Source organism: Tasmannia lanceolata, unplaced genomic scaffold (genome assembly GCF_043159265.1).
Source record: "Tasmannia lanceolata isolate RefF3 unplaced genomic scaffold, GAP_Taslan_0.1 ptg000013l, whole genome shotgun sequence".
NCBI classification, from domain to species: domain Eukaryota; kingdom Viridiplantae; phylum Streptophyta; class Magnoliopsida; order Canellales; family Winteraceae; genus Tasmannia; species Tasmannia lanceolata.
Window position 1 is genome coordinate 43539014 of NW_027518690.1, and position 27906 is coordinate 43566919.

Consider the following 27906-nt stretch of genomic DNA (forward strand, 5'->3'; position numbering starts at 1 on the left):
CCCCTATCTCCATTAGATGGGCCACAGCCTAAATAGGTTGTGCCCCAAAAATCATTTCAATAGGGGTTAGGATGAACCTATTGAAATTATTTTTGGGGCACAACCTATTTAGGCTGTGGCCCATCTAAGGGACGGTTTGGATCATCCTATGGTGGGGGCCATACTGTACTTTTGAATAAATTGAGGAGTGCAATCATCAAATTATGGTAGTGCTGATAACAGTTTCTCTAGTCAATACATACATGGCGTTTTCCCTTCATTAGAAGGAGAACGATAAGAAAACGAAGGGCATTCTCGGGCTTTTGTTGGGTTCTCAAGGGATGATGGAGCTAGTAGCCTTATGCTCTTCCCTTTCTCTTCCTCATCTCAATCCTCAGGTAAATACTTAAATTGCTTTACTAGATTTTTCTCAATGTGTGAAAGCTCATGTATTTTTGTTGATTATACATATTTAATTCGATTCCAAAGACCTTTTTACATTCTTCATATATTTAGTTGGTGCATAAAATGGCATTGAATGTTCAAATTTAATTAAATTTTGATGTGGGATTCGAGAGTATGCCTTTCCCCCTTCTGGGTAGATGATTCGAGAATCGGCTTGATTTGGAAATATCTCATTTCTCCTTCTTTTTTTTATTTAGAAGATTTTTTATTTTATTTTTACAACCTGATTTCATATATCATCATTACAGCCTTGAGTTGATATGGGTTACAGTTCTATGGTCCTATTTTATTTTTGGAAAATTGAACCCTAACAGTAGTTTTCTTTGTACTAAAAGTAAAACGAAAAGGGCTTTAAAACAGCAAATCGTAATTTTCCATTGAATTTCAAATCTTGGAAAGCATAGAAATAGCTAGTCAAATCATGGTTTAAAATTTCGGTTTCGGCTAAAATTTCAGACTTATCCGAAACTGAAATTTCAGCCGAAATCCCGAAATTTCCGGCGAAATTTGGTATCGGCGCACCAAAAGCCGGATTTTTGGGACTGCAAAATTTCGGTAATTTCGTTCGAAATTCTTCAACGGAATAAAAAATTATTATTTTATTATACATTTCGACGAATTTCTGTTTCGTTACCATTTTGTTTAAGTCCGAAATTTTGGATTTCGGTCGAAATTTAAAACCATGGTCAAAACCCATGAATGTTGCATGTTACAAGGGCTTTAGGGGGCCGTTTTGATACGCGGATTTTAGAATCCGGGATTTCTTCAAAATTGTAGCTAAGAGACGAGAAGAAGCAGACCAGCCATCATTTTTGATTAGTTTTTGACTTCTCGCCCTTCTTTCCGACAGCAAGAGAGTAGCAGATCCTCGCATATTTCCAGGTTTTAGAAATCTCAGGATGCAGGAGAGATTTTTAAAACCTGAATTTCTCACTTAAAATCCAAGAAACGCTGTCAGGACAGGATACAACAGCTTGATCATGAACCCTCTTTTACACTGTTTTCAAACTAAAAACCTGGATTCTAAAATCCGCGTATCCAAATGACCCGTGGATGAATGAGTATTTCCACGAGGCATATATTGTTGAGAGGTTACTTGTGTCTATTATGCTCCCTTTTTTTTTATGGGCTATTATGCTCGCTTTGTACTGCATTTGTATGAATGGTGCCTTTTTACTTCATTTGTTCGACTAAAATTTTATTGAATTTGATCAAATAAAAAATCAATACACAATATACACATCGATATTGCAAATTTTCTTATGATTTAACTTGGATTTTTCACACTGGGAATGTTTTGTGTAGTATGGTGCTGAATGTTATTGCACTTGTTAGTGATCCCTTTCTAGATGGATCAACATTTTATAATTGCGTGTGATTCATGACACATACGACAATCTTTAATCCTGACTCAAAATTATTCTTGATGGGGGTTCAGTCACAAGAGGCATACTTTTTAGTTCAGTTAAGTAAGGCCACAACTGGTTAATGTATCGCAACTTCTTAACATGCATAAGTTGATGGACTTTTATGTGTAAATAATGCTATAGTGAGCAGTTTATTATATTTACACAACGGATCCATTATTACATGTTCTTTTTATATTTAGTAGTTGTTTGTCTAATGCATCTGATGGCTCTTTGTAGGTCCTGCAATGGAAATCTCAGAAGGTCTCCAGGATCATGGAAGATCAATTTCACAGCCCAATACAATATTTAAATTATAGCATTAATAGAAGAACAAAAATGTACAGGCCGGTCAATATTGTAAAGGGAGCTTTTACATCGTGCAGTTCCTTGTTTCAGCCATTTTTAAAGATTCAAAGATTCTCATCTCGATCTTGGTTGTTACTGATTAGTTGTGGCACCACAAAATTTGAGGAATGTGCCATCAGCCTTTACAAAGTAATGAATTGGCAGGAGAAGTTAAAAAACTGTTTTTCTGTTCTCTTCATTCGGTTAGCCTTTGGTGTGATGCTTACAATGTCAGTTTCTGTGGCTATTAGTAAAGCTCCTTCTTGTAAGTACACTCGTCTTCAAATAACTGGATTTTGAATTATTTGATAGCAGAGAAGTTGCAATGTCTTGTTAGTTAGTAAAGGAATCACATTACTTTGTAATTCAAATGTAGGGGCACTCACAGATGAGAATCTGCTTTTCTTGGAGGCATGGAGGACAATTGACCGTGCATATTTTGACAAAACATTTAATGGGCAAAGTTGGTTTCGGTATCGAGAAAATGCACTTCGAAATGAACCAATGAACACACGAGCAGAGACATGTATGGCTTTCATTCTTTGTTTCTCTATGCTGGTTCCAGGTTGAAAGCATTACTCGCTAAATTTATGTTGGGAGAGAGAAACTTGCATATGTATTTCTTAAACTCTCTTTCATTTGAAGAGCCAGTAAATACATCATTTTACTGGTTGCCTAAATCACACTTTCTAAAATTGAAACAGGATGGTATTCAAAAAGCCTCTCATGAAGCAATGCTTAACGATTTCATTTAACTTTATTTATCCATTGCCTAACATCACATATAATATACAATGGAATCCATGTTCTCCTTGACAAAATATGGGGTGTGACAATGCGTCCGATAATTAATATCTGAATCTTTAAAGTTGTTTCACCAATATGATTTTATGATTGAATTTCAGTTATTTCCCCCCCTAAAAATGTATAAGTTGTGTCATCTTCCATTTGTGTCATTAACTGATATTATCGTTATATACGTATATAGTCATCCAGTTTTGGTTCTCTCTCTCTACTTTTTATGTGGGGTTAAAAGTCAAATATATATATATATATATATATATATATATGAGGAAAGTGTTGGTGAGCTTAAGCTCCCAATCACATTGGGGCCTACTTTGTTAGGATGATCCAAAGCATTCATTTGAAAGGCCCTTACATAGATGGGGTGTGTACCAAAAATCAGCTCCATAGGATCATCCTAACCCATCCATTTGTGGAGGTCAAAATGAACAGACATTATTTGTCCACAAATCTGCCCATTTTTGTCCTCCACAAATGGAGGGGTTAGGATGATCCTATGGAGCTGATTTTTGGTACACACCCTATCTATGATAGGGCCTTGCAAATGAATGGTTTGGATCACCACAGAAAATGTGGGACCCATGTGATTGGGGCGCTTAAGCTCACCAACACTTTCCTCATATATATATATATATATATATATATATATATATATATATATATATATATAATCTGACATTCTCTAGGTGTGTGGCCCCATGTGTCACTTGCATAAGTATACACCTGCTCGATTATCACAAGAAACTACCTTGTGCAAATGTTGCAAAATCTGTCTAGATAGCCACTATGGCTCAATTTCTCAACTGCACTATCCAAAGCTAGATAACTTTCTCTGTCTTCTATTTGCTCATGTATTTAATTGAGCACAGTAATTGGTTTGTGCTCCTAAGAAGGGGCTATAGTTCCTAGGAAAAGCCTCTCAGATGAATTGCCTAAGTTTTATTTATGCACCCACAAGTAGGCTGAAAATGAATCTGCCATGATACCCCAAGTTTTGTGTAGTTCAACCAAGAAACTTGCAATGACTGTAATTGCAATCGTAATGGCAGATAGTTCAATCTACTAACTGCATCCTTCGGTTATACCTGATAAATGTTGGATGGATATGAAATGGGGAAATAAAAAAGAACTATTTTATCTTTTTTTAATGATAAAAGAACTATTTTATCTTCACGCATTCAAATGGTGGCTGAGGTTTAATCCACGGGACATGCAAAGATGAGTTAGAAATCATTCAATCAAAATTAGATGGATGCTTATCGTCTAGGGATACTAATCAATTGTCGTTGCGTGGGTGCTTAACTGTAGTCTGGGGTCTTGGCAGCCGACTCATATCATTTATAAAGTTTTTAAGTGTAGTGTCTATTCTTATGAATTTAATATCTGATATGTGGCCTATTGGTTCACATGATATTTGCCTCTTTTTTCTTCCAATGAAATTTAAGTTATATTTTCAACCAAAAAAAAAAAACAGAGAGAAAGAAAGAAATTGACCCATGAGACATATTAATAGAGATTATTTGACCATCATTGACCTCATGATTTTTTTAGCGAGGTTCTTCAACTTTTTTATGTAATTGCTGCATAAATTTTACTGATGTTTTTACACAGATATGGCTATAAAGAAAATGCTTGCAACGTTGGACGATCCTTTTACTCGCTTCCTAGAACCTGAAAAGTTCAAGAGTTTGCGGGTATAAATCTGTTTCTACTTGTCACCTCAAATTATTATTGCATATTTGCTTGAATACTCAACATGCATACAATCTCATTCCTGATGTTCTACTGTTATCTTTAATGTCATTTAGAAATAAATATTGCTCTGAAGCTTATTTCTAAAGTATGTCATTATCTTCTTTGAAGGCAGTCCGGCACTCAAGGTGCTCTTACAGGCGTAGGGTTATCAATAGGATACCCCATAAGAGTTGATGGTTCATCTACAGAACTTGTTGTGATTTCATCTGCTCCAGGAGGCCCTGCAAGCAGAGCTGGAATTTTGCCTGGAGATGTTATTTTGTCAATTGATGATACAAATACAGAAACCATGGGGTTATATGATGCAGCAGAACGCTTACAGTAAGATTTCTACTTTACCGATAACTTGTAACTAGGAGAATTTTCCATTCCATTTTTTTTTTGGCATTATGGGTCTGTTCTGGCATGCCCTGAACCCAACATTTTACACCTGACAGGAATTTTCCGCTGTTTATTTTAGTTCCGCCAGATGTCAGTCAAACTCGAATTTTTGAACTTTTTTCCAACGCTTTTCTTCACACCAAAGAAACCACTTTGTCGCCTCTGGCGTGTCACCGTTATGGAGATGCCATATGTTCGGTGAAATGCCCAAAAGAAAGCCTGTTGTTTTATGCTTGATTTTACCGAGTGCAAACGAACAGCTGAAAATAAAGGGGGCGTAAAATTTTACAGTGAATTTTTTTATCACTATAAACTTTTATGCCTTAATTTGGTTAAGCCCAGTTGATGGTTAAACAAAAAGAAACTATCCAAAAATTGACCCCGTGTAAAATTTTTAGCCATAAGAGCATTGTTGTACATAAATTTGTGGCCAAGCGTAGGGATTGGGTAGGGATCACAATTTGGCACAATTCGTGGTCCTATCTTAGAAGCACAAAGCGGGTGCGGGGGCGGGAGCGAAGGCGGGAGTGGGGGCGGAGAAGCGTGGGGTCTAGAAGAGTCTAAGTTTGGAAGCGCCGTGGGAGCGTGCATGTAATATTTTCTTTATATATCTTTCAAAATTCAAGTACATAAAAAAATAATAGTTTCTAACCATTTTTCATTTGTATCTTTCAAAATTTAAGTACATCTAAAAGCTAATTTCTAACCATCTTCACCATCTTCATTTGTGTGCACTCGTTCCTTGTGCCTTCTGAAGATGTACAAGCCTTTGTGCTTGCTCAAATGAAGTACTTTGAAGAGTTGGAGGAGTTTGATATAAGGAAATTGGTGATGGTGGGACTTATAGAGTAATAGAAGCAGACTGGGAGCGTCATTAGAGCGGTTCCCGTCTCTTTGGGGTCGCGTTCCCTGGAAGCTCCTTCCTAAGGAGCGCCGAATCAAGGTTCCGAGGTGGGAGCGGCACCCCGAGAGGAGGTTCCTGCTTCTAAGGGTCCTATTGGATGAGCCTAAATAATGGGTTTTTCTTTTGTACTAGGCTACGAGCCTAGTTCTTGTTTCTCTTGACAAAAGCTCATTCTTGAGATTCTGTCTTTGCTGAATGTTGGCATTTAGCTAGTTTTGAATTTTCGCTTTTCATCTAAAATGGCTAAGATGCATGGAACATCAGTATATAATGACATATTTTGTTTATTATTTTCTGGAGCCACTTCTATCTTTGATCATTATATTATTTAGTTTGTTTATGCGCATCCATGCAAATATTCTGTATTTGAGGCTTTGAGCAGCTTCATTAATTTTTTTGGATGACATAGGGTATCCCCACCCCAATTTTTAGGGCGGGACTATTCCCTACGGATGTGCGCAATCACGCGTAAACCACGCGCATCGGATAAGCCCGGGGGGATTTGAACTCGACTCAATGTGGAACATACCCATGACTTTAAGCCAAAGAGCCACACCCATACGAGTTAATTGAGCAGCTTCATTAATAGATCCAATAGAAAGTAGTTTGGACCTTGGACATCAGAATATGCTTGCTAGAAGTAGCGTAATGTTTCATGTATGTTTATCATAATTCTTTTATTTTATCCTCTTCCTGAAACCTTGAATAGTGTATTTAGAAGGGCTTGTAAAACTTGGAGTCTCTCTAGCCATCTTTAGGACTTCTGTTGTTCAAAATACTTGCTTTTCTTTTTTCCATATTATGTATACATATCTATATCTATCTGTCTATCTACACACATATACACACATACATGTGAGTTTATAAGTATTTATTTATATTGGGGACTGATATCTACACGACCATGTTTTGTTAATGGGGTGGATCTACTTGTTTGTACTTTTTTAAGCCGCCATAAAGCTATTACAATTCCCCAAAAGTTCTTAGATGGAAATTAATTAAGTGTACGTCAAGGTGATTCAACATGGTCGTGTGGATATCAGTAGAGTATATATGTATATGTACACGTGTGTGTGTGTATGGGAAATATTAACTCGGACTTATTGGGACCAGGGGTTAGGGATAATAAATAAATGATAAGGGTGTGGTTTAAATTAATGAGGGTTATTGGTGACAATTAATGAAGGTATTTTTCAAAGGCAAGACATAAGAGTTAGTGAAGGTGGTCTGGTGAGGACTGAGGATGTTCTTTGAAAAGTGAGAAATACTGAGGTAAGCGTCACCCTTTGAGGGTACGTGTTAGCAACTCCCCTGTGTGTGTGTGTGTGTGTGTGTGTGTGTGTGTGTGTGTGTGTATTGTTAACTTACCAACTTCTCCAAAAGCTTAAGCTGTTGAAGAAAGGCTTTATTTATCTTTTATACTTTAACACTCCCCCGCACGTGTGGCCCACTTGGGAAACACATGGCACATGTGGTCCCACTTTGGGCCAACCATCGCATATTCGAATGTGGATTTTTGCTATCCAGGAGGTTTGAACTCGAGACCTTTGGCTCTGATACCATGTTAACTTACCAACTTCTCCAAAAGCTTAAGCTGTTGAAGAAAGGCGTTATTTATCTTTTATACTTTAACATATATATATATATGCATGCATGTCATGTAGAACAGGGAGGAGAAATAGATGAGGAGAAGAATAGGGGAAGAAGAGGAGAGGAGAACTAGAAGTATAAGAAGAAAAGAATTAGAGGGGAGAAATCTCAATCCATCAATTAATCATCCAAAACTTAAAAATCCCTTATACATGAGGCCTATATATAGGCTATTAAAATAAAAATTCCGTGGAAAGTAAATTACTTCCCTAACTCTAAATAACATGGAAAATAAAAGTCCTAAAAACTAAAAACATGGAAATAAATTCCTAAAAGTCCTAATAGGCAAATATGCCACTTATTTGGCCTACTTCAGTATGTGTGTAGAGAGAGAGAGAGATGGAGAGAGATGTAAATCTGCTACTTATTTATTCATCTATTGATTTGCCTATACATGGAAATACATTACAGGGGTCCTGATGGAAGCTTAGTGCAGTTGGCCATTCGCAGTGGATCTGAGATAAAGCATATAGAAGTAAAGTAAGTTTAGTATTCTATGACTTTTGTGTTTGTGGGTATTACACTCCCAGTTGTGCTTGAATACTTTAAGCTGAACTATTAGTGGCTTACTTGTTCAATAATATGAATCTGATAGTTTAATATGTGAAAACTGTTAGGTTTGAGCTGAGATACCAGCACGGGTGTCCAAATTTAATCTTTTCATAATAATGTAATCGTTTACTGTTTTTCAGACGAGAGAGAGTTTCTCTGAACCCTGTGAAGTCAAGGCTCTGCGAGGTTCCTGGCTTGGGGAAGGATACCTCAAGAATTGGATATATCAAACTCACATCATTCAACCAAAATGCTTCAGGTGAGTAAACCAACTAGTTTGCTTTGTTGGTTATGTGGAGGAGGTTTTCTGTTTGAGTAAGATAATTATTTTTATTTTGTTCTCAATAGCCTGTTTTTCAGAGTCAAATACAGTCTATTGATGGATTTTAACAAAGAGTGAGTTGGCCCTACTTTCGTTTTAATTGTACTCGGTCTCACTTCATGAAGTTACTGCAAGTTTACTCGTCCTAGGTGGCCATTTTGCCCAGAAGTCATGAAGGGTGCGATTTACAATGCATTTCTAAGATCAACTCTAATGCCACTATGTGTTTGCATTGTTTCAAGATTTAGATTCACACATAGAAGCCGTGTTTGGGCAAATGGTGTATATTCATGAGTTTCATGGAGTTGGTATTCGACAAAGTTTTTAGTTTCCAATGCTTTGAGCTTTGCTTTAGGCACGTCTGTTTGCATTAAGAAGTTCTTCATCTCTCTGTGAACATTTAGTTCTTCCTTTGTGACCAGTAATGAAAGATTTTATTAAGAAATGGAGGCAAAAATATAATGGCATTGAGGTGGCCCGTCTACATTAAAAAGAAAATGTGAAGACAAATGTATGTTGTAAAAATATTGAGTTTCACACCCCAGGTATTTGTTCTATGCATGTGAAATTCTCATATGCTAACATATCTATTCTAAGCAGTGGGAAGAAACCTGAATTCTAATGAGGGCACATATCTTGAAACCAAACCTTGCATCTTCTGTTTTCAACACATCTGATTCAGTCTTATGGAGAATAAAATGTGTCACCCAAACTCTTTTTCTTTTCTTTTTTAAAAGGAACTCTTCTTAAGCAAAATAACATGTCAGACAAGGCTTTCCAATTTGTCTTCTATTTTTTTCTTTTAAGTATTGTTATCTAGATGTTTTGTCAAGAGAGCATTAGGACTGCCAAATATCCCTTAAGATGCCTTGTTTGGTTAAAATAAACATGTTCTTTTGTGTAAAGAAAAGGGGAAAAAGAATTAAAGGGTGCATGCCATTCAATCTTAAAAGCACTATGGAGTGGATTCCAATGAAATTCCAGTGGATCAATTTCCATCTAATCAGTTCTGAAGAAGATTTTGCTTGCAGGGGCAGTCAAGGAAGCTATTGAAACTTTAAGAAGAAACAATGTCAGTGCTTTTGTGTTGGACCTTCGAAATAACAGGTGATTTGCTTGGTCGAAACATGCATCCATGTCCTCATTCACCTTTAAGGGAAATTCTGATATACTGATTTTGATGCAGTGGCGGTCTTTTCCCAGAAGGAATTGAGATTGCCAAAATCTGGTAAGCTTTTTCACATGTTCAATTCTGCAGAGCCAGAGGTTTTGTTTTATGTTTTTATATACATCTCTTGTTTCTTTTTCTTTGGAATGGTTAATCTCTCATGCTGCTTTTTCTTTGGAATGGTAAATCTCTCATGTATTTATATACTCATGTTCTCTCCGGCAAAAGTGTGCTGTGAAATGGCTTTCCGTGAAATTGCCTAGCACCTTCCATTTCCTCTTCCTATCCTCAACTAGAATTTTTTTGCACATAAAAATGCTGAAGTAGTTTTATCAGCATCCTCAATCTGAATTGGATGCTGGATAATTAATTTTTGAGACTTGGTTAAGTTCTCATTACTGGGTGTGTACCATTTAGGCTGGAGAAAGGTGTGATCGTGTATATTTGTGACAGTCGCGGTGTTCGAGATATATACGAGACAGATGGAAGCAATGCAATAGCAGCATCGGAACCTCTTGCTGTGCTGGTATCCTCAATAAACTCTTCTTTCCAAGTTGTTATTGGAATTTGAATAAACACTTGTACGAGGTCAGGGATAAGCTATATTAACTTTTACATTGCAAAATTTCCTAACTTAGATTAGACTACTTGTGTAGCATACAGACTTTGTTGATGTTTAGATTACAATCTTTAAGAAGCCATTATATCTTTGAAATTTCAATCCATTTATTAGCAACTTTATAGATGAAGTTTGCATCCCTTGTTAGTCTGGTTATCGATATTTGTGGTTTTGAGAGTCATTAATAATCATGACTTCATTTTCAAAAATTATATTCCCTTTCCTATGACTACTCGTTAGAAATATTTTAATTTTTTATTCTAAAGTGGATTGTATAATTTTTATTATCATTTATGCCCTGTTCGTTTGGCGTTATGACAACCGATTGCTACCCTCCAATCCGAATATTGGACCCAAGGCAATCGGTTTCCACAATCTCAAACAAACAGGGCCTTATTTTTTTATAGATAATTGATTATAGACATGGCAAGGAGTTGGGAACTATTTTTCTATTAGCTATATCCATAGAGTGGGCAATGCTTTGATGGATTGTATTGCTAATGCTTGAATATCATTTAGGTGATTTACTTACGTAATATCATACCTAGGGCTCTGGTCCTTTTGTATCATTATTTTGGTACTCTTTCTTTCTTTAAGAATTATATACTGAGTGAAAAGGAAATTATCATAGATAATATCAACACTGCATTTGTTCTCTATCTCCTTTAGGTAAACAAAGGAACAGCAAGTGCAAGTGAGATATTAGCTGGAGCCTTGAAAGACAACAAGCGCGCAGTGCTATTTGGAGAGCCCACATTTGGAAAAGGGTAATGTTTATCATTTCACAAGATGGGATCTATGAAAGAATCTTCGTTTTTTTTTTCTAGTTTTATTGGTTTATACAATATGCAATATACAGGAAGATCCAGTCAGTTTTTGAGATGTCGGATGGCTCTGGCTTGGCTGTTACAGTGGCTCGTTATGAGACCCCGGCTCACACAGATATTGATAAGGTTTTCAGCTGCCACTTCATCATTTTCATATCCAATAGCAAAATATCAGCTATTGTATAACATATTGGCCAATGTGTCATGATCTTGGATTGCCAATTGATTCAAGTAAATTACTAGGAATCTACCAAAATAGAGAACTTGTTATAGAATTGAACAATCACACAAACAACCAATAAATCTTCACAAGCAAGCTTGAGAGAGATAAAAATGCTAATAGATTCGATCAACACATGATCAAGGTAGGGTAAAACTTGACATTAATCATTATCCTTTTGAAAAGAACACCAAAACTTCATATATAAAAGATTCAAAACACCTTAAAACCCTATTATAATCCTAACCACTAGTATATGATCAATTTCATCCTGTAGATCAACCTAAATAAAGCCTAATTTCTATTTTCGAGCATCTGCGTAGTCCAAAATAAAAATAGAAAGTGTGATACCTGTTGCTGGCCAAGAAACCCAAAAAACCAACTTCTAAAACTATAAAACTTTAAAATTTGGACTCCCTCACCTTTCTTTTTATAGTGTCCACCAAAACCTACTTAAACTTTACCTTAAATTTTCTTTAAAAAAGCACTAAAATTTCTACCAATCATAATGACCCAGTTTGTTAACTTTTGTGATGAATGGGGGACATGTAGGTCTCACTATTGACGTTAGCATGAAATTTCTACGTTAGCATGATAATCACTGATGATGGTTTCCCATTTCTTTAATCACTATTTCCCAATTTTTCTTCATATTTTTTTAATCTAAAAGTTAGAAAAGAAACTGAATATATAGGCTCTTACATTACACACATGTTATTTTATACTATGATTAACCTCTTGATTCCACCACTATGCTCTGGTCAAGGTCGGCGTGATTCCAGACCACCCTCTACCGACATCATTTCCATTAGACGAAGATGGATTCTGTAGATGCATCAAGGATCCTGCTGCTTCTTGCAACCTCAATGACATAAAGCTATTTTCGAGATGATTGATCACTCAAAATTGTAAATTAACATTCTTTAATGTGTCTGGCAAATGACTATGAAAGATCAGATAATCAAGATATTCATGTGTATTAAGAGTTTAGAGAAGCTTCTTTCCATTGTTTTAGATTTTATTATTCTCGATGATCAAATGTGAAAATCGTCTTAATTGATTCAGATTATTGCGTCCGAGGGCTTTTTTCGCAATTTTGTGAGTGGAATTCAGAAAATATATGGACTATGGAGAATGTTTGATAAGAGGATTCTCACAATCCTTTTTCTTCTTTCTGGGTAAACCAGTATCGAATTGAGCTACTAGCTCTCATCCCAGTTTTATTTTTATAGGATTTTCATGGATTCCAATTTTTTCCACATTTTCTTTTCCTTGTTTTTTCTCCTAAATTCTACTGAATTGAAATTTGAGGATACATTGAACTTACTTTTCAAGGGAACGCTATAGTTGTGTGAACATTTGATGTTGAACACTGGTGGATTTTAGTTCCCTCCAAAAAAAATGGATTGATACTTGCATGCCTTAAATAGTCACATATTTGATTGACATTTCAAACATGAGATGTTAATATGTGATGCATTTGTGCATACTTTTTCTTCCCAAAAGTACTGAGTTGAGGTCACTTGGTCAGTCGAAACCATTAATCTACCTCAAGGTGGCAAATGGGCTGTGCCGGCCACCGCGGCCCGGCACAAATAGCTACAGTTGCACCGGCCGTGCTGGCACGAAGTCATGGGCTGTGCCTGGCCCGCGGGCCACTTTGGGCCGAGAAGTTTCGTGCCGTGCCGTTTGCCACCTTAAAATCTACCTAAAGCCACTCTCATCGGACGATTCATAGCCTTCAAGAAAAATATGAGCAGACAAAAGTTTAAGTGGGGCCACTTGGCCAATGATCTAAACCCATTTATTTCTAGACCTTTCTTTGGATGGAGCATGGAGCAAATTATAACCCTCCAAAAGTGTGGCCACTAAATGAACGGTGAGAAAAAAAAGAAGCAAAGCAGTCTCTACAAATTGGAGGGTTAGAACTGTCTAAAGGGGACGGATTTTGCTCCATGGCCCATCCATAGCAAGGCCTAAGAAATAAATGATTTGGAGTGACTCCCACTTGTACATCAACAAGCTCAGATTTCCCATGGAAAAATATGTGATGCCATCATATACTTTCCTCATATCTACATTCATGAGGAAAGCCCCCACAAATTAAAGGCTTAGAATCTAAATATTTTTCTTTGAAAAAGCATACGCATTCATCATATTCCAGCTCAACATATACTTTCCTCCCGAGTCTTCAAAGCCTGAAATTTCTGTAGGGCTCATGTCTTTCCAATTCTGCTAATTTTTGGTGGCAAAAGATTTCTAAAACTGGCTCCTTTAAACCAGTAATAAGAATATGCTTACATAAATGCTGATCGTAGTATCGCTTTCCAATTTTAATGTGCTCTCATAATATCCAGGCATATAACATCTTGCAAAACTAGTTAGTGCTAAAAGAGAAAAAGGGCAGTAATGAAGAAGAAACATTTAGCTTTTGGGTCGAGTGTTTGTGAATAGGCCGTGGTCTTCTGCCTCAATGGTTCAGCATCATGTAGAGTAGTAGCAAGTCCCTTCTTTGGCATCCCTGCTCTAGTATGCCTACTGCCTCAGAACCTGGTCTACAACTTTGGGCAGCTTTGGGATTAACACAGTATAGAATGGAAGTGAGTCAAATAAGGAGACCCAAACGCAATTAGAAGATTTCCCGAGTCGATTCCGTCTTCCCCTTGGCAACTTAGCAAACCTTACTAGTAGTCTCCAAGTCCGAGCCATGTGACACTGGAGAATCACTAAAATATCTTAGTCCATGAACCCAAGAATGGGAAAACAGCAATCAACAACCTCAAAAGCAAAGGCACGTCTCTGTTTCTCCCTCTCCTAGTCAATTTACCCTTCTTCTGCCCACCTACGGTTCGTGGTGCCCGCCTTGTGGGCCCCTTTGCTGCTGCTCCACGCCTATCCAACTCGTCCCACCCACCAAAACTGGGTCGACGCTGGTCGACCCCCTTCTCCCCCTTCTCAACCACACCATTATCTGTTGCTACCCATGACTGATAACCCGGCATTCCCTTACTCTCACTGTTTTCTTCTTCTTCTCCCATTTCCCATTCAATGTCACTGGAAGCCCTGGCAAATGGCTTCCTCCTAGTCTTGGCCTTGGGTTTTGGGCCACCACGTGCCTTTCCCCACAACTTATCAAACGCTAGAGAAAGTGCGGATTGTCCAAGAGGGAGTGCCAAGGCCATGAGGAAAGCCTTTGGGCCGGTTGTGAGCAGCATTGATATGATAATAGCTGGAAGCATCCATCCGTAGGGTTTCAACACCTGCACCCCATGAAATCAAGAAATCTTTACATTAGACAATTATCACCTGTTACAATAACCCAAATCAGAGATTAACATGGCCCTGAATATCAGAGATAAATCAGGAATTGTTTAATTTTGGGACAACAATTTTTACAAGGTGCATATATTTCAAGAGAGCAAATGGTAATGAAATGAGCATGTACTTGAAGAGAACAAAATATGTGGGTAGAATTATCCTAGAAATCATAGTGGATCTTGTAGCGTGGGTAAGACAAGAAATTGACTCACTTTCAACAAGGGGGACATTCTCCGTAATTGGAATTCAATCGTGTTTGAGAAGGGGATGAAGATCATGGTTGTGCCCAGTTGGTCTTTTCCACCGCCGGGTTTGATAAAGTTCAACTTTGATGGTAGCCCAAAGGGAAAACCCAAAAAAAGATGGTACTGGTGGGGTGTTTCACGATGATCAATGAACTATCATTCAATCTTTTTTGGGTCCAGTAGGGATTTGTGAGTCAAATGAGACAGGCCAAATCCCCCTTTGTAGTCTCAAATAGTTCACAAAAGATGGGTCAGGGCCTTTGATTATCGAAGGGGATTCTTTGAATGCTCTTGCTTGGGCAGCTAGTAATGCTCCTGGATAGTGGAATCTTGACGGCATAACCACGGAGATTCGTGATATTTGTCGAATAGTGGTAACCAACACTTAATCATATGAAGTAGATTGCTAACTCCTTGGCAGATAGTTTGACGAAAGGAATAGAAAGGGAAGTATTGTGGTTCTTTAGATAGTAGTTTGGGGAATCAGTGTTTTGTTTTTGGGGTTGACTACAGTTTCTTTTTCATTGTGGGAGGCTCCTTGTCCACTGCGGTTGTATGTTTTATAACTTTTATTTGGTTATTAATAAAATTTACCGGTTACCTTCTCAAAAAAAATAAAATTTACAAGGTGATATTTATCTTTAGGGCCTATTGTAGCCAAGGTTCTAAAATTCGGGTAAGTCAACTCGGATGGACTCTTGGAGGCCTGAATTCATGAAGTCGGTTACTTGACCAACTTTTTCAGCCTTATAGAGCTGATGGTATAGTCTGATTTTTTAAATTTTAGAGTACTTGACCAAAGTTTTTCAAGCACCAAATATAGTTTCTCGATTACCTGATTGATATTTTTCAATTTTTAACAATACCAAGTTACCTATTTAACTCAAATCGACTTTCTTACCTAGTTGAGTTAAATCAGTAAGTTTATTGGCTCAATCAGGTTTTCAGATACCGATTCTATATGTTTCAATGGTCACCATAGCTGGCCATATATCACTGAAAATTGAGCTTACAAAAGGATCACATTCATGCAAAAGAAGAAATGAAGCAGAATAGAGATCACCAGCTTTTCAGCAATGCATGAAAGGGCAATGATAAATCGACCCCCATATAGGGCAGTGCTGAGAGAGAGAGAGAGAGAGAGAGAGAGAGAGAGATGGGTCGATTTATGACTGCCCTTCATGAAAAGGCTGCAGAGTTTGAAAAACTGATATATAAACACTGTTTCCCATAGCAATCTGGAAAAAAATTCTCTATGAACGTCTATCTCTGTGACAGTCGTAATGTTCAAGATATGGTGAACTTGCAATGGCACTTCCATCCCTATCCCCCTATTCATCTCTGAAGAAAAGCAACCAAATGATGATAAATTCCTCCCCCACCCCCACCCCCACCCCCTGCATCAGGAATTAGGGATGGGTGGCAGGGACGTGGGTGTTGATCTAGAAAACAAGCAAAATGCTCTATAATTGGGGAACAGATTGCTAATGCTAGGGCTCAATATGAAGGGTATTGTATTAGGTGTCCACAGAGTAGAAGCCCCAAATCATCAAAGGGGAAAAGCAACCAAGGATGAGGAGAGTGGGTGTCGGCATACAGTACAACAATCAATCTACTGCCTACGGTTTTCAAGATTGATCATATCAGTGGGAAGATGAAAAACAGAGTACTAAAATAGGAAGTTTGTTTCCATTCAAAGATAAATCGACATGAGGAAGAAGAGAGTTTCTTCTTTCTTGTGTCTTTGTTTTAAGGATTTTGGCTACATATATTCAGAAGCCTCACATGCAGCTAACTGAGAGATGAATGCACTCGTAAAACATGTACATAGAGGAAAAGAATACCTTGAAAAACCAGATGTTATCCCATGGCTGTTGATCGAAGAGGTCGGAATCTTCGTCCAATTCCGTGGAATCATCAGACCACCAATTCCGTTTCTCCCTCCCTCGGAATCCTTCGTCTTCTTCGTCTAGGGTTTCGTCTCGGAATCGGAATCTCCCGGTACGAACCGTATCGGCGTTCGAATCCCGGTACGGACCGGTACGCCTGCTGGAGCATCGAATTAGGTGCTCCCGCTCGATTCTAGGGTTTACTGGGTTCCGTGGCCATGATGACGTGGAATGTGTAGTGAAGGAGCACGGAAAAGAGAGGAGAAGGGTCGAATCTCCGTGGTAGGCAAACATAGCATTTCTAATCCTCGGAGGCTGAGAGAGAGAGAGAGAGAGAGAGAGAGAGAGAGAGAGTCTGTGTACTAGAATTTCTAGAATGCTTCAGGAAAGCGCGACCTCATTGTAATAAGATGTGGCTCCCGAACCAGTGGGTCCCACTTATGACTAATCTAAATGGATGTGAAACTTCGGATGCTAGGCTTGGATTAGGGAGACTGATTTATGCGTATCTTTTCCCTTCCTTGGGCCACCCAAGGATGATCAATAAATACACTTAGAGGGGGTTGGCTTAGGGAATAAAGGGGGGACGAATATATCACTTCTTGGACTATTTGTCCGATTTTTGAGCCAGAGGATGTCAAAAGAAAAGCATATCAATATCAAGTGAACGGTTTGGATCAATCGGAGGTGGGTCCACTAGCCAGGTAACATTGTTTTACAGTGCGGTCGCACCCGTCGTCTTTCCCCAGCCCACAGGAGAATTTTCATCTATTTGGTCCCACTTCAAACGGCTGATCCTGGCCCTTGGTTTGGATCAGAAGGGGCTGTTCTCCATTAGATAGAGATCCTTGGGTGAGCACTTTCTGGGCTTGCTAAGTTGCTATCCCCACGGAGAACAGCCCCATGGAAGGGTTTTATAAAGCATTATTATTCTAGAAAATTCCAAAGGAGATGATATTAACACTCCCTAAAATTTAGGGAGAGGCATTATACATGCATGGGTGAATTTGTTTCAAAGACGAATAGAGGCACCAAAGTACAGTTGGGAAGAACTTTATTGTTTGTAAAATGGATGATAGAAGTGAGAAGACAACTGTGCAAATCACTCCACAAATTGGAGGGTTGGGGCATAATTATTCAGTCACCACAGATGAGAAAAAAAAAATCGCATTCTATATATATTTTTTTGTAGAGAGAGACAGAATTGATTTGCTTTTTTCAAAAAATCGAATTCGTTTGCAACGCTTTACAAAACTCTGAAAGTTTTTTTAAGGGAAAATTACATATACACCCCCTGCGGTTTGGCCATTTTCCGCTTTAAACCCTGTCGTTTGGAAGTTACCAAAGACGCCCCCTCAACTTTCCGTGGGTTTTTTTAACTTGACAGAGTGGATGGAGAGGGGGGGAATGACTATACTGCCCTCGTCTTTCCTAACTAAAAATTAGGGTTTTCATACTTGAAAACTGAAAATTAGGGTTTTCATACCTGAAAACTAAAAATTAGGGTTTAATTCACACCCATGTTTATTTATCAACACAAACCCCCGATTTAGGGGTTTTATTTGTCTTCATTCACATCATTATCATAATTTGCTCAAAAACCCTAATATTTTAGGGTTTTTTGTTTGTTTTATCAATATTTTTTCCTTGAAATATGAGTTTGATGTAGCCATGGGGTGGCGTTCATTGTCTGTGGTGGAGGTGACGGCGGTGGCCGGAGATGGCGACGGCGGCGGTGGGAAATGGTGTAACCCTAATCCCTCTGCAAATGGCTTAAAACCAATGACAAGGGTATTTCTGTCCTCAAAATATTAACTGTGGTTAGTTTTATTCATTCCGTCAGGTTAAACTAACGGACCGTCAATGAAAAGAGTATACTTTAAAATGCCAAAAAGTTGAGGGGGTGTCATTGTAACTTCCAAACCACCAAGGGTGTGTATGTAATTTTCCCTTTTTTTAATGAGGAATGCTAGACTAAAGGGAGCCCTTGCAAAAATAGATGAAGGGGCACCCCCATTGGCTGCATGTCACTCTAGTGCATTTAACACTGTTGACTTTTACAACATGCAGCCAATGTGGGAGCCATTTCATTTCATTTTCGCAAGGCTAGCATTCCTCTTTTTTAATATGTCGCTAGAATTTAGAGAGGACTGGAAAAATTTGGTGCAACTTGGGTCGGGTCGGGTCAGATTGAAGCCAACCCGAAACTCAAAACTGTCAATCCGAGCCTGACCCAACCCGACTCTCAGCCCGATGAAGTCTAACAAGACCCGACTCTCAACCCTCAACCCGATGAAGTCTAATGCAACCTGACCCAAAAAATTTATATATCAACCTAAACCCAACCTGAACTCGACCTGATCTCCCAATTCGGGTTGGGTCTGGTTGACCCAGTTGTGGTGATATGATCTTTCCCCTTTAGGTTTTTATTTTCTAAAATATACAAAACAGAAAATGGTAATTTTTTTATAAATATCAGATTTTAAGCGGGTTGGGTCAACCTGACACCTCAACCCGAACCCGACCCGACTCGGGTTCAACTTTCTCAACCCGAACCAGACCCGACCTGAGTTGCACCCGTAAGCTTAATACAGTATCCGTGAAAAAATTGTAAAAAAAAGAAGTTAAATACACTAAAATGCAAAAAGGTATTTAGCACGTTTGAAAGAGAAATGATATCTGCACAACCATGTCTTGATATTTTCACTAATACATTTTGTCTTTTAGTACTTAAAGAGCCAAAAAGAGTCACCAACTATAGCTTTTTTGCAAATAGAGTCCTGTATTTTGCTAATTTGCAAATCAGGTAATGCATTATGGTCATTCGTTGCAAATCATGTTATATGAAGACCTTTCTTAACGGAATGCAAAAGGAGCCATGTTTCATGCATTATGGTCATTCGTTGCAAATCATGTCATATGAAGACCTTTCTTAACAGAATGCAAAAGGAGCCATGTTTCGTATTTAAAAAGACAAAAATGCCCTTTGTTTTTTAAAAGAAGAAATTATACATGCGTTGTGCAGCCCAGAACGGAAGTGGGCCCACATTGTTTGTGTGATCCAAACCATTCATTTGGGCCCTAGGTGTGCCCAAGGAATCTTTTCCATGAGATGATCCTAACCCTCTGATTTCTGGACGTTTAAAATTGAAGGCACAATATAAAAACCTCCGCAGATCATAGGGTTAGAATCATCATATGGAGAAGCTTTTTTGGGTACACCCTAACTACACAAGGGCTCACTAAATGAACGGTTGAAACAACCTGCATTATTCATGTATATAGCACTTTAAAAATCCTTATAATTGACACTATACCAAAAATTGGAACAAAGGGTATTTTTATCTTTTAACAGAATTTATATGGCGGATGACCATGTGTGCACGTGCACCAAAAAATACCATGGGGCCCACATTGCTTTTTTGATCCAAACCATTCATTTATTAGGCCCATGCCTAGAGATGATGTAGCAAGAAAATCATTTCCATACGATGATCCTAACCCTGTGATCTGTGGAGGTTTTCATATTGTGCCTTCAATATTCAACCTCCGTTAGGATCATCCTACCAAGAAGATTTCTTGGAGCTATGCCTCAATGAATGAACGGTTTGGATCACCCGAACAATGTGGGCTCCACTGCCTTTTGGGGCTGCAGGTGCATTCACGGATCATCCTCAGTGTAATTTCAACTTTTAGCTAGCAGAGGGCATTCTTGTCTTCGAAATAAATGGAAGATGTCTCTGTTTGCATTAGGTTAAGAAACGTCTCATATGACCTGATTTGCAATGAAAATTGATAAGCCATGACCTGATTTGCAAATTGATAAACTAGGGGACTCTATTTGCAAAACCGCCATAATTGGAAACTCTTTTTGCAAAAACCCCTTCCCAAAAAAGCTCTCACATGCCAATTAAAAACCAAAAGACAAGCTGGATTTCTGCAATTATTAAAACATGGCTGTGCTGATATCATTCCCCAATTTAAAATTTTGTGATTTACTGGGGTAAAGTTGGAAAGTTAGACAAACGAAAACCGTTTTAATACGTTTAAAACACCATTTAAACGTTATAGTAAAAGAAGTTTTAAAGGGAGAGTAATAAATGGCGATACTAATACGTTTAAATCAAAGTTTTGCAAACTATGGTCCAGACTCATTGCCAGCAAATCATCTTAATTAAGAGGGGGCATTTTGGACCAACGGGAAATCTATCCGTAGATAACAATGATAAAACCTTCGTCCCATATATAATCAGAACGTTCGTGCGTCCGATCTACACCGTTCGATTAGTTTTTTAGGTTTCCCCTCCCCATTCAAATCCGATCACAGAGAAGAGAGAGGGAGAGAGAGAGAGAGAGACTCCCTCCGAATCTGCGCAATTCGTCTTCTCAACAATCTCCGATTATCTTCTTTTTCCCCAAATCCTAAGCTCGAAATTCTCGCGAAAGAAAAGTTCTTCTAATTTTTTGTTCTTGAATCATGCTCTAAGGAATTGGATCTCGAGGTTTACGAAGCAAAAGTATTGAATTCAGGTGACTTATTTCAATCCTTTTTGTTTCTTTACTCGATTTCTCTTACTGTTTTTGATGTTTCATTGGTCAATTCGATTAGATTCTTTTTTTAGATCGAAGATTGTGTTTTCTTTGAAAAAAGATGCATTTTGAAATTAATTTAGGAAGAATTTATATGATGGGTGGAGAATTTTTTGTTCCCTGCCACCCACCCCTCCGATCTGTAGAAGATTCCATAAATGATTTTTGGAAATCTTCATATTCATATCAGTTCAGATCGGAGGGTTAGGATCATCCTATGGAAATGATTTTTGGTTAGGTTGTGCCCAAACAGATGAACGGTTTGGATCATCAAAAAAAAGTGGGCTGTACCTACTTTTTTAGACTTCACGTGTTTTCACGGCCACCCATCATATAAATTCTCTTGATTTAGGTTACTCTAGAAGTCGCATCTCTCTCTCTGAATTTTCTTTGCATTTGCCTAGAGACGCGGAAGGAGGATTTTAGGATTATTCATGCAATGTGTGATAATATTGATGTTTTAGTTTTTTAGTTGGAAGCATTGGTTCGTTTATTTCATAAGCTTGATTCCTTCATGTACCCACCAAAAAAAAAAAAACCCTCCATATATATATATATATATATATATATATCCTATGGAGCTGATTTTTGGTACACCCCCTATCTATGATAAGGCCTTGCAAATGAATGGTTTGGATCACTCCCCAAAATGTGGGACCCATGTGATTGGGCAAGCTAGCTCATCATAAATTTGGTGAGCTTAAGCTCACCAACAGTTTCCTCTCTCTCTCTCTCTCTCTATATATATATATATATATATATATATATATATATATATATATATATATATATGTGCACTCGAGCGCATATAAGGTATATGCGCTCGAGTGCCCAGAACATATGGGTCCCACATTTGGAGGGGTGATCCAATGCATTTATTTGCAAGTCCCCATCATAGATAGGGTGTGTACCAAAAATCAGGTCCATAGGATCATCCTAACTAATGCAATCTGATACGGCGATAAAGCGAAAATAAATCACAAGAATAGGAAATCGTAGTCCTACGATAGCAAAATAGAGAGAAAAGAAGAAAATTCCAAGAGTGGATGTCTTCTCTCTTAATTCATTAATTGATAATCAAAATAGAAGTCCCATTACATCCACCTCTTTTATGGAATCTCATACAAGAAAAATAAAACATCTAAAATTGGCACCTTCATATTAAAGGCAAACTAAATATTAAAAAGTAAACTCAATCCTAAATGACCTTATTTAGCTATGCATGCAACTGACGTATTCCTTATTTGGCCATGCATGGAAATAGAAATAAATCTGTCTTAATTGGCATGAAAGAAAATGGATATAAATCTATCTAATTGGCATGTATGAAATTGGAAACAAATCAGCCCTAATCATGCAGGAAAATAGAAACAAATCATCCCTATGATTTGGGCTGCATTAACTTCCCCGGGTTGGAGAGAATCCGTCCTTGGATTTGAATCTTCCAAACACATGCTTTCGGTAGTCCTCGCCTCCATCATTCTTCCTTGGTTCAAAAATACTCGTTCTCGAGTTTTGAAGTAACAAAGAAAGATGAAATTAACCCAACCACATTATATTCCCAAGATAAAAATATATTCTTTCTTGATCTTTAATGAGCTTGAAACTATGAGTAATTGCCGTAGACTTTCAATATAGAATCTAATAAAAATGCGTCGAGATAAACTGATAAAGAAATTCACGTAATATTTTTCTATTCGCCCATCCTTTCAATCTCTATTAACCCCCCTAATTTGCTGTCAGATCTAATCTCTTATGGTCCTTCGTTCATTATTTTATGGCCCTCATCAACCATCACTTCAAGTGATTTATTGATCACTTGGTCTTCCCCGAAAGGCAAAAACTCATTGTCTGAACTTTTAGGAAGGATTAAATATCCTTCATCGGAATATTCGTTGTAGATTGGCCGTGACTCCCAATCTACGATTTCTTGCTCTAAGTAACAATATAATGGTTTCAAGTCTTGTATTACCTTCCCAGACTTGAGACATGATTCCCAATGCCTGGAATTACCTCCGGTATAAGCTCTCGTTGGTCGTCACGGAAGATATCCCTGATGTTGGCTCACGGCGTCTACGTCTGATCCGTCGTCTACGTCTTGAGAAGAAGCACGGACCGATCTCAACTGTCCCATGAGTTCCTCCACTTGCCTCCTCAGCTCTAGGGTCTCTTCTTGAGATTCTTCCATCGCATCTTGAACTGCTGATCCAACCATCTGCCACATTCTTGGTGCCATCGACGAATACCCGATCGCAAACTCAAGCTCTGATACCAGATAATGCAATCCGATACGGCGGTAAAGCGAAAATAAATCACAAGAATAGGAAATCGTAGTCTTACGATAGCAAAATAGAGAGAAAAGAAGAAAACTCTAAGAGTGGATGTCTTCTCTCTTAATTCATTAATTAATAATCTTAATTCATTAATTAATAATAAAAACAGAAGTCCCATTACACGTCTCATCCGCCCCCTTTTATGGAATCTCGCAAAAGCAAAAGAAAACATCTAAAATTGGCACCTTGATATCAAAGGCAACCTAAATATTAAAAAGTAATATCAATCCTAAATGACCTTATTTAGCTATGCATGGAATGGACATATTCCTTATTTGGCCATGCATGAAAATAGAAATAAATCTATCTTAATTGGCATGAAAGAAAATGGAAATATATCTATCTAATTGCCATGTATGAAATTGGAAATAAATCAGCCCTAATCATGCAGGAAAATAGAAACAAATCAGCCCTATGATTCGGGCTGCATCACTAACCCATCCAAAGTGGAGGGCAAAAGGGACGGACACTGTTTGCCCACAAATCTGCCCATTTTTGCCCTCCACTTTTGGAGGGGTTAGGATGATCCAATGAACCTGATTCTTGGTACACACCCAATCTATAATGGGGCCTTGCAAATGAATGGTTTGGATCACCACAAAAAATGTGGGACCCACGTGTTTGGGCAGTTGAGCACATATAAGCTTTCGAGTGCACAATCACTTTCCTTATATATATATATGGAGGAAACTGTTGGTGAGCTTAAGCTCACCAAACTTATGGTGAGCTAGCTTGCCCAATCACATGGGTCCCACATTTTGGGGAGTGATCCAAACCATTCATTTGCAAGGCCTTATCATAGATAGGGAGTGTACCAAAAATCAGCTCCATAGGATCATCCTAACCCCTCCATTTGTGGAGGACAAAAATGGACAGGCCTTGCAAATGAATGGTTTGGATCACTCCCCAAAATGTGGGACTCATGTGATTGGGCAAGCTAGCTCACCATAAGTTTGGTGAGCTTAAGCTCACCAACAGTTTCCTCATATATATATATATATATATATATATATATATATATATTTATATATTGAATGATAAAAAACTCCATATATCTAGAAAATATTAATTCTCATTCCATTAATTAGAGAAGTAATTTGAAAAGTAAAAGAAATGCAACTTTCAAAACTTGTGAAATATCTATATTTAGAATAAAATTACGATTTCATACATGTACACCAACACATGCCTCTAGGTGTTTGATCTTGTTAAACCATTATGGATGGTTGTCTTGCTTTTTCTAGAATTTCTTGAAGTTTATATTAAATTTCCATCTTCTCCGTAGGCTTCCATAAACTTTCATAATTTTTACAAGATTTTCAGCGGCTTCCATAAATATTCACGAAGTGCTTCCACTTCTGTGGGGACTGAAGTCCAAATCGAAACCGATGATTGAATCTTTGCTCTCAAGAACTATAGCTTCCTGGCTGTAGGCTATTTTTTATGGGGTATATAGTGTCGGATTTTAACATTCGGATGGTTCAAGAGAAAGTGGAGACTAATCTTACGTGGCCTATGCCCACGAGCGTTCAATAGAATGTAGTTGCCACGGATTGGCTACCTTTTATGGGACGTTCATCAAGAACTTCAGTGCTATCATTGATTCAATAACAAATTGCTCAGCAGCAACAGTATGTCCTAGTGGACAAACATGGAATAAAAGAGGTTTGAGGGATGAAGCAGAAGATGATAAAAGCTCCTATTTTGGAATTGGGTCTTGAAAGTTGAAACTATTTTTAATAGATTCAAATGGGAGTTATTTCCTTATTTACATGTAAATCTTAAGTACTTAAATGACTTTACAATACTAAGAAGAGGAAGAGAAGAGGACCAGCAAGGGGATAGATAGGAAACGTGTTTCCCATAGAGTGGGATACGTGTTTCCCATAGAGTGGGAATCAAATTTCCCATAGAGTGGGAATCACATTTCCCACGTTTCCGAAATGGGATTCCCAAAAAATTGGGGAATTGAGAAGATTCCCGTTTTCCGAATCAATTTTTGGGGAATCAAGATTCCCCATTTTGAGTAGATATTCCTGTTTCCTTGGATAGTGATGCATCTCACGTGGGCGCTGGGGTAATATTATGACCATGAGATGTGTCCTATATCTATCTTCAATTTAAAGCTAAATGACACCATACACCGACGCTTTCTATGCTATATTGCTATCATTCATGTTCTTCGTTAGTGGGGTCACGATGTGATTCAAAGGGAATTTATTTTATATTCGAATCATGAGACCCTGAAGCACATTATGGGCAACATAACTTGAGTAGCTGACATTCCACATGTGTAGCTTATTTGTAGGAGTGTACTGTTGTCATTCGATGTAAGGCAAGCAGTTGGAACAAGGTGGTAGATGCTTTCAGTTGGATAGTATTGTTATTAAGTTCTATGTCTACCAAAAATATTGGCCTTATATGATGTTAGAGTTGTATGCAGACGATGTGGAGGCTCAAGTTTGGGAAAACTGGGGCCATCGGGAATAGGTGGTGTTTTAAGAGATGAGAATAGCGTCACAAAATGGGCCTATTCAGGTCGGTATCAAGGACTCGAATCAAGCGAAAGTGAGAGCTATCCATGAAGGGATCAAAATGCTGTCAAATAGAGAGATGGACAATCTAATAGCGGAGGGCGACTCTCTCAACATCATTAGATGGTTGGAAGGTCAAAATCTGCACCAGTGGAGATTTGCAGAGCTCTTTGATGAGATTATGGTCCGGGTAACAGGCCACGGGGTTTGTTTTAGTCATGCTAGGCGGTAAGCAAATGGAGTGGCGGTAAGCCTTGCCCGTGAAGGAGTGGCTAGAGGATCACTTGAGATATTTTATTTTTCTTTTCGTTTATTTGTTCTCTATTGTCTTCATGACCGTCTTGGTCGTGGCTGTTTTTTAATGAAAAAAAAAAACACACACAGACGATGTAGATTTTTCCATGATTTTGGCACAATTTTGGGGTGAGGCAGTTGACGATTATATTTTGTAGGACGGTTATCTCTTTAAAGGGACCAGGCTTTTGGATCCCGACTAGTTCTTTTTGAGAGATATGTTTGAGGTCTATGGAGGGGGTTTAGCTGGGCATTTTTGCAGAGATAAGACAATTGGTTTGGTAGAGAAGAAATATCATTGGCTGGCAATGTGTAGGGACATCACTAGACTTGTGGTGAGATGTCATGAATGCTAGGTTGCCAAAGGTTAGACCCAAAATACTAGGTTCTAACCTCATCGATGTTTGATTCTTTACTTTTGGAAAAGTTACATCAGTTTTCAAGTTACAACTATTTTTGTGCTTATCATGTGGTTTTTCTACTGAATTTTAGAAAAATGGGATAAAAGGGGAAATCTGATTGAAAGTTGATGAGACATTAATTTCTTCTTACATTGACAAGGTATTAATCGAGTCGACTCGTGACATGTTCAACATTCCATTGACTTGGGAAAGTCAAAGTAGTTTTTGATTGTCTTGATAGGGCTAAACTCAGATAGATTCAGACAAGAACTTGGCCAATGTTAAACCAACTTGACTGGGGTAAGCCAACGGTTGACATTCAGAGTTTATAAGCAGCGTTGAATGATTCTGTTTCCTTGCAACCCTGGCAATATAATTAAGTTATAAATGTGATAATGGTCAAGCCAGTCTAAATGTTTGGTTTGTGTGCCTTGTACTCTTTGTCAAAGTGAATGGCAATTTACTTTTGTCAAAGCAAGTGGCAATTTACTTTTCTCTTTGCTCTGAAATATTTTTTTTGTTGATGTGGCTAGTTGTTGGTATTATTGATGCTTGTGTTGTTAATGCCGAGTGCTAATTACTTCCCTAGTCACAGGAAGTAATGTTTAAAGCTCTTAAACTTCTCGTATTTCTTGCTCGTTCAGGTTTGTTATAGTCAAATTTGGTTGTCTACCACTGACAGATATGCTTAATTCGAGGAACTGATGGAATCACAAACTGCTACAGGGTCGGTGTTTGTGAGGCTGTAGATAGTGTTAGTATCTTTTGGTAATGTTGGTTCAAATGGCAATATAATTCAGTTATAAATGTGATAATGGTCAAGCCAGTCTAAATGTTTGGTTTGTGTGCCTTGTACTCTTTGTCAAAGTGAATGGCAATTTACTTTGGTCAAAGCAAATGGC

General features: G+C 38.0%; 4 protein-coding genes across 10 annotated transcripts in view; 2 read left to right on the top strand and 2 right to left on the bottom strand.

Annotated features, from left to right (window-relative positions):
* The window catches only part of LOC143890185 (uncharacterized), an 83534-nt gene that overhangs the window by 12468 nt on the left and 43160 nt on the right, over positions 1-27906 (bottom strand). The window lies entirely within an intron of this gene.
* LOC143890182 (Peptidase S41 family protein) lies at positions 220-12494 on the top strand. The gene is made up of 13 exons (XM_077394757.1): positions 220-377; positions 2091-2463; positions 2575-2724; positions 4614-4696; positions 4870-5078; positions 8104-8172; positions 8385-8503; positions 9598-9673; positions 9753-9794; positions 10152-10260; positions 11023-11120; positions 11213-11306; positions 12167-12494. The coding sequence occupies exons 1-13, from the start codon at positions 321-323 to the stop codon at positions 12290-12292; spliced, it is 1605 nt and encodes a 534-aa protein (XP_077250872.1). The 5' UTR covers positions 220-320; the 3' UTR covers positions 12293-12494.
* Positions 13657-17189, bottom strand: LOC143889214 (uncharacterized). The gene is made up of 2 exons (XM_077393397.1): positions 16808-17189; positions 13657-14660 (listed from the first exon to the last, which is right to left on the bottom strand). The coding sequence occupies exons 1-2, from the start codon at positions 17144-17146 to the stop codon at positions 14127-14129; spliced, it is 873 nt and encodes a 290-aa protein (XP_077249512.1). The 5' UTR covers positions 17147-17189; the 3' UTR covers positions 13657-14126.
* The window catches only part of LOC143890184 (uncharacterized), a 29349-nt gene continuing 22557 nt past the window's right edge, over positions 21115-27906 (top strand). For all 6 annotated transcript variants that reach the window (XM_077394758.1, XM_077394765.1, XM_077394764.1 and 3 more), the window contains exon 1: positions 21115-21382. The gene's annotated coding sequence lies outside the window, so the exon portion shown is untranslated. The remainder of the gene's footprint in view (positions 21383-27906) is intronic.

Excerpts from the sequence above, each read along its gene's own strand:
- LOC143890182 (XM_077394757.1), top strand. The coding sequence starts at position 321 with ATGATGGAGCTAGTAGCCTTATGCTCTTCCCTTTCTCTTCCTCATCTC. Across the intron at positions 9,674-9,752 it reads TTGGACCTTCGAAATAACAG|TGGCGGTCTTTTCCCAGAAG; the intron begins GTGATTTGCTTG and ends ATTTTGATGCAG. Across the intron at positions 11,307-12,166 it reads CTCACACAGATATTGATAAG|GTCGGCGTGATTCCAGACCA; the intron begins GTTTTCAGCTGC and ends GCTCTGGTCAAG.
- LOC143889214 (XM_077393397.1), bottom strand. The coding sequence starts at position 17,146 with ATGTTTGCCTACCACGGAGATTCGACCCTTCTCCTCTCTTTTCCGTGC. Across the intron at positions 14,661-16,807 it reads ATAACATCTGGTTTTTCAAG|GTGTTGAAACCCTACGGATG; the intron begins GTATTCTTTTCC and ends CATGGGGTGCAG.